A 13,534-nucleotide genomic window follows, 5' to 3' on the forward strand; every position below is an offset into this window, starting at 1 on the left:
TACCCATTTTTGTTTCTTTAGTTTTCTTTTGAGACCCACTGAATTTAACCAGGGCCATCTGTGTGACCAGGAGCATGGAGCTGTCCAGAGGACTCTGGTAGACTAACCAGTGGGTACCATCTGAAAATGCTGACTCCTCCACCCACAGAATCTTTCAGTGGGGAGGGATAGGGCCTTATGAACACCTCCCCCATCCCATGACTGGCTGTTGACAGGTCCAGTCTTTTGACAGGCTCAGGACAGGCAACTGCAGCTGCTTTGAGTTCATGATTGTAATGGCTGTATCATGCACATTTATAATTTGCATACCTTCTCCTTCTCCCTATATTCTAGCTCTTACATTCTTTATGTTCCTTCCTCTTCAGTATTCTCTGAGCATTAATGGTAGTAGGGCAGTATGGTAGTTGAGTGTTTAGAGTTGAACACTCAGTTGTCCATTTTTTCTCAGCACCTTGAGTAGCCAAGAATCTCTATATTCCCTGTAATCATTGTAAAGGGAAACTTCTTTGATTAAGGATGAGGGCAGCATTTGTCTATGGATATAAACATAGATGTCCATATAGCTAAACAACAGTAGTAAGTTCTCCCCTAGGGTCTATGACCTCCCCACCCATGAATTTTTTTAGCAGGTTTCCAGTACCAGGCTTGTTTAACAGGTTTCCAATACCATCTCTCCTGAAGAGCAGATCTCAAGTCTAATCAGAAATTAGTTTGTTGTCACCATAACAGTCATGCCTCTATTGCACCAGAAGGCACACCTACCTGACAGGTTGGAACCATAGTTCCTGAGGTGCACAGCTGGGTTAGATTTCTGAAGCCTTTATCCCTCCAGCATCCTGAAAGCAAGCTGGGACAGAGGAAACTTACAGCTGTTTCCACTTATGTTTCCTACATCTTGCAACCAAGGGTGCCTTCAGCAATAGGATCTTATCAGTTAGTTCTGGAGATCAGCCAAGAGAAATGACAAAAACCTGTATTGTTGGGAGGCCTCTGAGGCTACCTTGACCAATAACATACAGAGGTACCCCATGCCTTGTCACTGGGAGTTTTGAAGACACTTTATGATGAATTTTATTTAGGTGATAATCCATTAGTGAGCACTTTCTTTGTTTCAGTCATCTGTCTATTGTAGGTAATGCTACAGTGGGCATAGGGAGACTTGTACAAGTATTATCTCTAAGGTGGTGATTTTCTGTCCTTTGCCTATATACCTAGAAATGGGATTGCTGGAATGCCTGGTAGTTCATTTATAATTATAGAAGAACCTCCATGATGTGTTTCACAAGATCATAAAGCAGCTGAAACAGCCAAGTGTGGTGGTGCATGCCTCTAGTCCCAGAACTCGGGAGGCAGAAGCAGGCAGATCTCTATGAGATTGAAGCCAGCCCGGTCTACAGAGTGAGTTCCAGGCCACCAGAGACTACAAGGAGATCCTGTCTCAAAACAAACAAACAAAAAAAGCAGCAGCCAAAACATAGGTGAAACACCTGTGGAAAACTGCAATTATAGAATCATCTGAGATAGAAACCCTTTCTCATAAGCCTGAAAGTACTTGGACTTTTGTTTTCTTGAGTATTACATGACTAATAATGGATACATCCATAGATATATAAATTGTTTGATCAATTTGCCTTACAGCCTCCAAGTTTCAGTATTTATTCTAAGGATTTCATGAAAAATATATATGCATAAAATTTAATCACTGGGGGACTGGAGAGATGGCTCATCAGTTAGAGCACTGGCTGCTCTTACAGAGAACCTGGGTTAGATTCCCAGCACCCACATGGTGGCTAACAACCATCCATAACTTCAGTTCTAGGGAATCCAACATCCTCTTCTGACCTCTGTGGGCACTGCACTTCCATACATGCAGGTAATACATTTATACACATAAAATTAAAAATAAGAAATAATAAAAGCATTGAATCATTGAAGAATTATATTGAGCTATAAGCAGTTAACAGTTGCTGGAGGAGGGGCATCAGATTCCTCCATTGTGTAGCCACTAGTAAGTTACCCTTACTCAAGCAAACAACCACTCACTCAGACTGATGCAAACAACCCTAATTAAACACAGTCTCTCTCCTCTCTCTCTCTCTCTCTCTCTCTCTCTCTCTCTCTTTCTGTCTCTCTCTCACACATACACAATATGGAAATAGAAGGAGGAGGACTTGTTGGGAATAAGTAGGGGTTCTGTGGAAGGGAGAGAGGGATAAGAAATGAGAATGAGGGGTTTGATCGAAGTACATAATATATATGAAATTATAAAAGAATAAAATAAAAATTTTTAAATAACAAATGCATCAAAATATGTCATTCAAAGAAACAGTGTATAGTATATATACACTGTAAGATTATACTGTAATGAAAGGCAAGGGATGATGACACTGGTAACAGGATGGCTAAACTTGGAGGAATTTTAATGTGTGAAACGGGCATAACACAGACAACTTCTGTATGAGCTCATCTAGATGTGGAATCCCCATGTGGGGAGGAAGAAAAGAATGGAGGGATAGAAAGGAAGGAAGGGTGTGGGAGACAGGCTTGAGCCTAGGGTGAAAGTCTTACTGACAGCCATACAGCAGGACCGAGGCAACAGCCCAAATGCTGGAGCCACAAGGAACACCTTGTGACATTTGCTCCCATTGGCAGATCATGAGACTGATGCCTAGAGCTCGCCACTCCCTAGTCACCACCCTTGGAATTCCAAATTGCAACACTTAGATATTGCAACAGTCAGTGTCGGGTGTTTTCCAGGAATCCAGGCTCTGTAATCTGAAACCCAGTATGCTAATGAGGCATCCTACCCACTATTGTGTGATCCGATGTTAAGTCTATTATGCTAATAGGACATTAAGTCTGTTATGCTAATAAGGTATCCTACTTGCTGTACTGTGATAGGACACTAAACCTGTTATGCTAATAAGGTATCCTACTTGCTGTGCTGTGATTGGACCACTACCCCTATATAAGTTTGTGCCTTCCTGCAATAAACCAGACCTGTGTCACTGAACCTGGCCTCCTGTGTCTGTATGCGGCTCCACTGATACAGTCTCCTCACCAGCCCTGGGGCCTGGGACTGGGCAGAAGCGGTGACAACAGGAGGCAGCACAGGGCAAGCAAAAGAGCTGCCTCAGCACCTGGCAAGCAGAATTGCAGCCTCACCCCAGGGCAGGCAGAAGAGCGGCCTCAGCCCAGGGCGAGTGGAGGAGCAGCCTCAAGGCCTGTGAGAACAAAGGAGCATCTGCCACTGGCGGTGACTGCAGAAGGGGAAGAAAACAACCAAGAAGAAAAGGGAAAGAGAGGAAAGAAAGAAAAAAGGAAAGGAAGAAGGGAGGGAAGGAGGAGGAAACAAAAGAAAAGAAAAGGAGGAGACTGTCTTGTCTCAGAGACAGGAAAATGCTAAAAGTAAACTTAGGCCCAATTGCAGGTGTGTATTCAGTTCAGTGGTCGTTGGTAAACCCTTGTATTTCAAAGTCAGTCTTCACTTACAAGGATTCACCATTACTGATAAAGTGTGTATGTTTTATAAAATTTATTCTTGCCAAAAATAAAATATTAATCAGTATAAATACCAACAGTATCCACAAAAGTCTTTTGACTTCCACTGGCAATTATTTCAAAGATTTGAAGAAAAAGTAGGATCATCTTATGACTCCTTTTGTCCACCTGTAGGCTGTCAAATGTCTTTATGTAGTCCTCAGCAGAAGACTTAAAATTGCACTAATTGTATCACTCTAATATGCACCAAAATAGTATCATTAGTTCTTTCTGAAGGCTAGGAAGTCAAATGTATTTTTCTTTAACTTCTTTGTAGAAAATTTTAACAATAAAAATACTAAAAGAAAAAGTTACTTAAGCACACCCTTGAATCATACTAAATGCATTTTAGTCTACCACAAGGAAAGGCCAGTGGAGGCAGAAATAATTACAGAGTCTTCATGAGTGCTGTGGAGGATCCATACTACATCTGCTTTGAGGGTAAAATGACTTGACACATATCAAGGATGGAAGCTTCAGGGATGACACTTGGAAGAAGTGGAGAGTGAGTAAGAATAAGGAGGTTGGAGGTGGGGTGCTGTACTGGCTGCATGAATTGTTCAAAACCAGAAATAACCCATTGGCTTCCTCTTAAACACTTTATCCGTACTATACAAAAGATGAAATAAGTAACTTTTCTTTTTGCAGAAACAGGTTTTAGTTTTTAATGAACCTGTAAACAAAAAGCTCCAATTTCAAAATAAAAACAAAATCCCAGATCATATAGATGTTTACTGTGATTGCATTTATCCAAGCAACATGCATACATATTCAGTTGTAAGATACTAGCTAAATTCCTGTGAAAAATATATTTTTTAATACCAAGAACATTAGAGTTAATGCAGAGTCCTAAGGATTATCTTGCAGTCACTATGTTTTTCTTCAGTCTTCCCTTTAGATGCTGTTACCTCTGTCACAGGTAATCAGCCCTTTCATATGCTCAAACTCTGGAATCTTTGGCTGCTACCATTTTCAGCTGGCTTGCAAACAAGAAGCCAGCCATTTAAAGAATATTTTAAGTGAACAGTTTGCAAACTCCAGGGATGAAAAACCCAAAGAACACACAACTGTGAACATTTACAACCATCACAACTTTGGCTGAAGACTGTTCATGCTGTTCTTCTGAAATGAGATCCGAAAGCAGTACAGTTCAAATTAAAAGGTTTGCATATGCACAATTTCTCCACCAATTTGTGTGTCAACCATTTAGTAAACTTTTCCACTTGAAAAGGATGCAATAGAAAACCTGACACCATGTTTCACTCTCAGGTAATATTTGCAATTACAGAGGCCACTTTCATTTCAAATTGCTCCTTTGACCACTGTTTAATAACAGACTGTAGAAGGCTAGATAAAGTGTAGGCACTTCAGGACTAAGAACTAAAATTTTACAATCATGATACATTGTTGCTTAATGAAGGCGAGAGAGAGACAGAGAGAGAGAGAGAGAACTCATTTTGTCTACAAACTAACTCAAGATGAGACTAAATTCAGAACTCTTTTGGGTGTTGGACAGATGGACAAAATAAAGAAGAAAGACATGGTAGACCAATGTCAAGTTAAAAGTGTTTGTGTTTTGAAAACTGTGAAATGATTATTTTGAAATATTTCCTCCACTGGAAAAAATCTGTTATCTCTGTCTCTGGAGTGGCATCTTGACAGGGTACATGAGAGATTCAGAATCACTTGGGGGGCACCAGAGACCAGTCAGGTTAAAATATGTGTTGATAAGCATTAATGTAAGATTTGGGTTACTTTTTTCTGAATTAGGTCGTCACCTCTGACTAATGACTGTTTCCATCTAATCCCAGGGAACCACACATAACCTGTCCCACAGGAACACTGCAAAGTAAACAAAGACACAAGGGAAATGCCATCATTGGTTTACAAGTGGCAGATTCTTCCCTTCCCTCTAGAGAGAATGTGATGTGGGTCCTGTCCCCTCTATCATTATTTTTTGTCTACAGGGGAGGAGTTGCCTGCAAAGAGTGACAGGCAAAACCTTGACTTGCAGAAGCAATTCCATCATGAAGGCCAGGAAAGTTCTGAGCCTGGGCTTCTCCTGATGGGGCCCTGTTAGAATGAAGATTCCCCTTCAGCCTTTCTGATTTTATCTCTTTCCTATTTGAGATTTCTTCTAAGTCCGTGGTTGAACTTGAAGAAAAGATCACAGCTTATGCCACTGTAAGTAAATGTGGTTTACCAGCCTGAGGACAGGGCTACAGAAGGGAAGTTGAATACTTGGCTTGAGATCATAGTAAGGCAACGTTCCCTCAACATGGTGTCCCGAGCCAGCCTATATATGACCAGGGTCCTGAGCAGATGTCTAGGCTCCAGTGCCCACCTGTTTGAAGCTGGGATGGCTCTGTCCTCCACCCACATCCCATGGCTGTTCTTGATTTTGTCATGACTCTTCTAGGGAAGAGGACCAGAAAACTATTAATGTAGGATGTGATCAGACTAATGGGGAACAAAGGACCTCAGTGGCTATGTGGCTGAAAGGTCACCATACAAATAAGACACAGTTGCAGGGTTTGTTGGTCCTGAGACTGCTGCTCCTGCCTCTGCTCACTGCCTTCCCTGTGCATCCATGGAAACATCATCTCCATAGGACACAGGTCATAGTGTGTGGGAGTTGGTGGCTTTTCCTCCAGAGCCAATGCCTGTGGTGGGAGCACATTCTCCTGTGGTCTTCATTTTAGCAGAGGTGATATTAATCGTATAAAATATTCTTTATGATTATTGGATCCAGAAACTGATCTCCAATGATGGCTGTCAAATTTCTAACAGTAATCATATTTAAACATTTTGTTATGTGTCAGAACTGAATTAACTCATTTGAAGCTCAGAGAGAGAGAGAGAGACTCATTTTATCCCATCAGTTTTACTATCCATCCAATATTGCATATGGGGAAACTGAGGCAGGAAGAGGCACAGAGAAATCACCAGATAGTATCTTACAAAGCCAGAATTTGAACCCAGTGAGAAGAGGTCTAGAATTTGTGTGTGCTCTTTGTTAATATGATCCTAATAATACCTGGGAGAGTTGTCCTCGTAGTTTTCAATCTGTATTTTTTTTCCAGTACAAGAGTTTGATTACTTAATGTATTCTTATAGCCCTTTAAATGCCTTCGTGATTATAATTTTAAAAGAAATATGAAGACATTAATAGAAATGAAACGAAAATTAGTATTTTGGGCTAAAATTCAAGGTTAGCGAAAAGTGAAGTGTGTGGAAGTCTTCAAAATATCAGGATGATGGCATTGAATTTCCAATTCCAATATCAGTGATAGCTGATGTCTATTAACCTCATAGTAAGGATTAATGCAGTGGCTTGTCTTCTTATTGGCTATTTCCATATCTATTGTCACATTAAAACAAAATAATGACCGTTAGAATAAGATTAGAATAATTAGAATAATCATGATATTTCATAATGTGCACTGCTCAGAATCAAGGTGAAAGCTACGGTCTGACCACTCTGCTAACCACATAGCCTTCAGTCATATTCAGGATGGCTCTTTTCAAGTCATTGCTAAAGAGATCATGTCACAGAACAGAATGTATTAGTGAAGCTTTTCTGAAAGCCAATTTTGTGTTTGCTGAATTTTCGTTAACGTGAAGCTGGAGTGGACACTCGGAGAAACCATTTCAGAGGTCTGTCTTCTGATCACGTCTGATCCAAAGCAAAATAATGGGACCATGAAACTCAAGGTGCAAATCCACAGCAATGAGTGAAAGGAAAGGACAGAATTCCCACTTCTCCCTGTTGTTCCGCCTTCCTGGCTTCGCTGCTGGCCCTGCCGACTCTGAGTGTATGAGCAGCACTGTGGACTCATCCTTTTGCTGTCTTTGCTACAAAATGGTTAAAAGTGCAACCGATGCTGCCATTACCTATGGCTTGATGTATTCACGTCTATGAAATTATTTCTCTAAGGGTTTTATTTGTACCCTTATTCACCCCTGTCTTTTTGGAATGCTTATTCTAGGACAGTGGTTTCTTTCAAAAATCTCTTATCAAAAATACAACACATAAGTGCCTAGATTTTACCAAACAGTCACAAAATCATGAATGCTCATATGCTATGAGAGTAGAAATGAAAACGTTCTAGGGAGCTAAGGGAACTACTGTCTGAAAACGGAGAAAGGGGAGATATGAGGGGGGATAAACTCAAAGTACATTATATACTTGCATGAATATGTCCTTAGGTAATCTAGCACCATGCACATCGAATATATGCCCCTCACCCTTCCCCCTGCCAAAAACCTAGCACTTGTAAAGCTCTAAGTGCAGGTTGATTTAATGTGAACTTAGATTTATTTTTAAAAAATTGTTAGTTACAGAGCTGGAAAGATGGCTCAGCGGTTAAGAACACTGACTGTTCTTGCAGAAGACCAGGGTTCAAATCCCAGCACCCACATGGCAGCTAACAACTGTCCCTAACTCCAGTTCCAGGGGATCTGACAGCGTCTTCTGTCCTCCGCAGGCATCACACGACACAGGTGCACTTACCTACATGCAGGCATAACCCTCATACAGATTTAAAAAAAAAATGTTAGTTTGGACTCTTACATTTTTACTCATGAGTCATCTAAGTGCTATGTTCTCCTGAGTCCTTGACTTCAGGCAGCAGTAACTCACCCAGATCCCTCTGTACATAACCTGCCCAAGCCTTTGGAAGCCTCTGGAAGTTTTGTTAGACTCTTCTTTTCCATTTAATTCAGTAGGACAGTAACAGTGTTAGTGCTGTGTGCAAAATATTCCCAATTCTGTTCTGTAACTAAAATTATATTAACCAGAAAATTAGACAGATTCCCACTATATACATGTCTGGAGTGAAAGGTGGATATCTGTGTCTGTTTGAGTAATCTATTTACTCAACCATTAACCTGTTTGAAGCCAGAAATATAGCAAATACATCTATCGGCTCAACTAAAACCAATTCAACTATACTTGACTGAATGATGAGATGTTTTACTGGCCAAATTCTGTTGCTGCTTACTGGAGTTCTAGTGAAACAGCTACCCAAGACTACAGAAGCTAATTTAAGATGACCATGGCCTTTTTAAAAAGTCATTAAATTCACATCAACATAGAAACATTCAGGTTTACATACAAAAGAGCTAAGGTCCCTCCCTCTAAACAGCAATGCCGTAATATGGTGATCAAATCTATCAGTAGGCACATTGACCAACCTCAGAAACATGAACAGGGGGAGCCACAGAAACAAAACATCCTGGGTCACTTCGTCTGTTTCTGGGTGAAGAAAAGGGCTTCACAGACAGACTTGGAGGACAGGATCCCAGAGTCAGGCACATTCTGAGGCACAATTTCAAAGAAAACTGATTCCCACATGACATCAAAGTGACATTCTCTCTCAGTTTGGATGCCACGTTTCAAGCACCCCTCTTATTTTTGTTTCTATCCTTTTGATTTCTAATTTGAAGTCTTCAGAAGCAACATCATAGACAAGAAAATTAAAAGAGACTTAAGTATATTCTCAGCATGACAAATGGAAGAGGTTTTGACCTGTGCCATTTCTGCACTGTCCTATGCTGGTACCATCATTCACCATCACAGGATGTCACAGTAATGTCCAACCTAATTTAAGATGGACTTCTACTGCTATTCAATAGAAAATCTTGAACATTTTGTCTATTATTATAAGCTATCTTTTCTTTTATCAAGAGTAATATAATTAAGAGTAATGTAATTACCAATTCCCTCTTTCTAATTAAGGATTAACTTTTTCTCAATTCAGAGAATTTTTTTCTCTATTTGACGTTTTCAGAAGGGAGACTGTAATTAAAAATGGTAAAAAAATTACTCTCAAAAGTAAGCAGGAATAAGGCAAAATTCTAGCTATATACTGTGTTGTAGATTTTCCAAAGTAGAATCACTCAATTTTTAGCCCAATATTGCATATTATATTAGATAACAAAGAAGGAAATCATTTATTTCAAGTACAAGTCCCAGTAAAATCTTATTCTAGAGAAAATCGATGTAAACAGGTTCATATTTTATGTAAAGGGTACTACTTGAATTTACATAAGGTCAAAAGAAATATGTATGTATATAAATATGCTTGCATTTTATACTGTATGTCATACCATATGCACATATTTTGACTACATGTGGATAATATTACACTTCACTACGTTAAAAGCTTATACTGGGGCTGGAGAGATGGCTCAGCAGTTAAAAGTCTTACTGCTCTTGCAGAGAAACCAGGTTCAGTTCCCAGCACCCACATCAGAAAGCTCAAAACTGCCTATAACTCTAGTTCCAGGAAGTCTGAGGCCATCCATCTTCCATGAACACCTGCACACACATGATGCACATAAACTCATGCACGCACACACACATACACATTAATAGAAAACCCATTTTTTAAATTCTATATTATCTTGTTAATCAATGTATGCATGATATTCTTGTAATAAAAAGCAGCCAAATACCTTTAATCTACCACCAGTTAATAAGCTTTATGTTGATAAGCTCTACCAGACCCTGGGTGGTAAATGGTCCTCCTGTGGCTCTGAGCAGGGCTGACCACCCACCATTTAGTTTATACTCACAGCTTCTCTTGAGATAAAAGTTTTCTGACCATCTCACTTAAAACCACCATCTATAACCAAACTTAGTGGTACTCAGAGTCCCAAGTACTGAGGCGATGAAGCAGAAGCACTGCTTGAGTCCAGAAGTTGGCAGCCAGCCTGGGCAACATAGAAAGACCAACCCTTAAGAATGGACCTCTTCAAACTCCACAGAGTTCTTTCATTTCATCCCATTTATTTCATTTGTAGTTCTTTTTATACATGATTATCTTAATTCTTTGTATATTCCTGGTGGGTTACTGATGACTTCTCTCTGTTTAAATTCAGAGGAAAATATGTTGATAAATAGAGGAATCCAGTAGAAATAAAGAATATATATTCTGCAAGTGAAACTGATTGAAAAATATGACTTATAGGGGCTGGAGAGATGTTCCACAGTTAAGAACACTGACTGTTCTTGCAGTAGACCTGGGTTCGAATCCCAGCACCCACATGACAGCTAACAACTGTCTGTAACTTCAGTTCCAGGGGCGTCCAACAGCCTCTTCTGCTCTCCGCAGACATTGCATGACACAGGTGCACTTACTACATGTAGACATAACACTCATACACATAAAATAAAAATAATAAATAAAATGTAAAAAAGAAAAATATGACTTATAGTCTTTAAAAACTTCTTTCCAAATAAAAATGACAATCACAAGTCCAAATAAACATATTCCTTTATGGTATGCACCAAAGATGTGGATTGTTCTAAACAAGCAGTGAAGGGTACTCAGTATCTTTTCCTGTTCACAAATCATACAAATTAGCAGATGCAACTGAAGAGGGGAGGTCTGTTTCAGAGTGATTTCATGCAGTGCTACTGAGGTTTTCTTCTCTAAATGGAAGTGTGAGGGATCCAATGTCACTCCTCTAACAGTCACTTCTTCCCTTTCCTCCTCTTCTGATGTCTCCCCATTTAGAGTTTTCCCCCAGCGGGATCAAATCCTGTTCTCAAATATATTAAGAACCTGTTCAAATATATTAACAATCCTGTTCTTCCATATATTAAGTAATGGAAGAAATATAAATTTAAATCACACGAAATTATGCAGGTATTAAATTACCAAATATTGGGTTTTCCTTGTTTGATGTTTATTGTGCTGAGCATTGAATCTAGGACTTAGTACATGTTATTTACTTCTTATTTACTGTGTGTCTGTGTGTGTGTGTCTGTGTGTGTGCGTCTGTGTCTGCGTGTGTGTATGTGTGTGTGTCTGTGTGTGTGTCTCTGTGTGTGTCTCTGTGTGTGTCTGTGTATATGTGTGTGTGTGTCTGTGTCTGTGTGTGTCTGTGTGTGTGTGCGTCTGTGTCTGTGTGTGTGTGTGTGTGTGTGTGTGTGTCTGTGTGTGTCTGTGTGTGTGTGTGTGTGCGTGTGTGTCTGTGTGTGTGTGTCTCTGTGTGTGTGTGTGTGTGTGTGTGTGTGTGTCTGTGTGTGTGTCTTTGTATATGTCTGTGTGTGTGTGTGTGTGTCTCTGTGTGTGTCTGTGTATATGTGTGTGTGTGTGCATCTGTGTCTGTGTGTGTGTCTGTGTATATGTGTGTCTGTGTCTGTGTCTGTGTCTCTGTGTGTGTGTCTGTGTGTGTGTGTCTGTGTATATGTGTGTGTGTCTGTGTGTGTGTGTCTGTGTGTGTGTCTGTGTATGTCTGTGTATATGTGTGTGTCTGTGTGTGTTTGTGTATATGTGTGTGTGTCTGTGTGTGTGTCTGTGTGTGTGTGTGTATGTGTCTGTGTCTGTGTCTGTGTTGGGTGTGGGGCTTGCATGTATCACTCTGACCATGTGAAGGTGAAATAACTTGCATAGTCAGTTCTCTCATTCCCCCATGTGGGTCCTGGGGATTGAACTCAGATAATAAGACTTTGAGACGAGTACTTTTACCTACATAGCCACCTTTCCATCCCATTTTCTTAGTGTTTCAAGCATAGAACAGAAAATTTTTCTCATTATGTAAGTACAGTGAGATGGATTTTGTTAACACTGGAGAGAAAATCTAAAACTCTGTTCTAGGTGATGCATTTCAAGATGCTTTCCTCATTATATGCATTAAATTTTTTGCATCCTTAATTGTTTCACAGCTCCGACCTTTGTTCTGGGCAAAGTCTTGTCTTTGCAACAGAAGCATGAGAGGCAACCAGACATGGATCACGGAGGTCAGCCTGCTGGGATTCCAAGTTGACCCAGCCCTGGAGTGCTTCCTCTTTGGGCTTTTCTCTCTCTTTTATTTATTCACTTTACTGGGAAATGGGGTCATTCTTGGAATAATATGTCTGGACCCCAGACTGCATACACCCATGTACTTCTTCCTCTCACACCTGGCTACTGTTGATATGGCCTATGCATCCAACAATGTCCCCAAGATGCTGGAAAATCTTGTGAATCAAAGAAGAATCATTTACTTCATTCCATGCTTAATGCAGACATTCTTGTATTTGGCTTTTGCTCACATCGAGTGCCTGATTTTAGTGGTGATGTCCTATGATAGGTATGTGGCCATCTGCCACCCCCTGTACTACACCATCATCGTGAACTGGAGACTGTGTACCATCCTGGCTGCCACTTCCTGGATATTCAGTTTTCTCTTGGCTCTGGTACATTTAGTTCTCATCCTGAGGCTGCCCTTCTGTGGGCCTCATGAAATCAACCACTTCTTCTGTGAAATCCTGTCTGTCCTCAAGCTGGCCTGTGCTGACACAACACTCAACAAAACTGTCATCTTTGCAGCCTGTGTGTTCATCTTAGTAGGGCCCCTCTGCTTGGTGCTCATCTCCTACACCCGCATCCTGGTGACCATCCTGAGGATCCAGTCCCGTGTGGGCCGCAGGAAGGCCTTCTCCACCTGCTCCTCCCACCTCTGTGTGGTCGGGCTCTTCTTTGGCAGTGCCATCATCATGTACATGGCCCCCAAGTCCCGCCATCCTGAGGAGCAGCAGAAGATCCTTTCACTGTTTTACAGCCTTTTCAATCCCATGTTGAACCCCCTGATCTACAGCCTGAGGAACACTGAGGTCAAGGGTGCCCTAAGAAGGGTACTGTGGAAAGAGAGATCAGTGTGAGAAACCTCAAGAAACAAGAATAGGGAATCTTGCTGTCAATGACATAGAGCAGTGGGCATAGTAAACTCTATCTTAAAATGGAATAATGTAGATTTATACATACAGATTGAAGATATAATACCTTTGAGGAAAAAATTATATGACTGCCCAGAATCACAAGTCCCTGGTTTCTGAAGTGTAGTGTAATATACCGCTACCTCTTACAGTTTGGAGTCATAGATCATTGGATTTGTCAGTCCAAGCCTGAGATTCCTGGTATTGGAAGTGTTTCTCCCTAACCACCCCCATGGTTCCTACATGAGTGGAGTCAGCTGAATAATAGAAAAAGCATATTTAAGA

At 40.6% G+C, this 13,534-nt stretch overlaps 1 protein-coding gene across 1 annotated transcript; it reads left to right on the forward strand.

Moving 5' to 3' along the window:
* Positions 1-12,218: 12,218 nt before the first annotated feature.
* On the forward strand, positions 12,219-13,204 carry LOC103730417 (olfactory receptor 2A14-like). Its single transcript, XM_008828641.1, has one exon. The coding sequence runs from the start codon at positions 12,263-12,265 to the stop codon at positions 13,193-13,195; it is 933 nt and encodes a 310-aa protein (XP_008826863.1). The 5' UTR covers positions 12,219-12,262; the 3' UTR covers positions 13,196-13,204.
* Positions 13,205-13,534: the final 330 nt, after the last annotated feature.

The sequence above is a fragment of the Nannospalax galili genome, unplaced genomic scaffold, assembly GCF_000622305.1.
Source record: "Nannospalax galili isolate Female #2095 unplaced genomic scaffold, S.galili_v1.0 scaffold233, whole genome shotgun sequence".
NCBI classification, from domain to species: Eukaryota; Metazoa; Chordata; class Mammalia; order Rodentia; family Spalacidae; genus Nannospalax; species Nannospalax galili.

Coding starts and splice junctions, on each gene's coding strand:
- LOC103730417 (XM_008828641.1), top strand. CDS start 12,263: ATGAGAGGCAACCAGACATGGATCACGGAGGTCAGCCTGCTGGGATTC.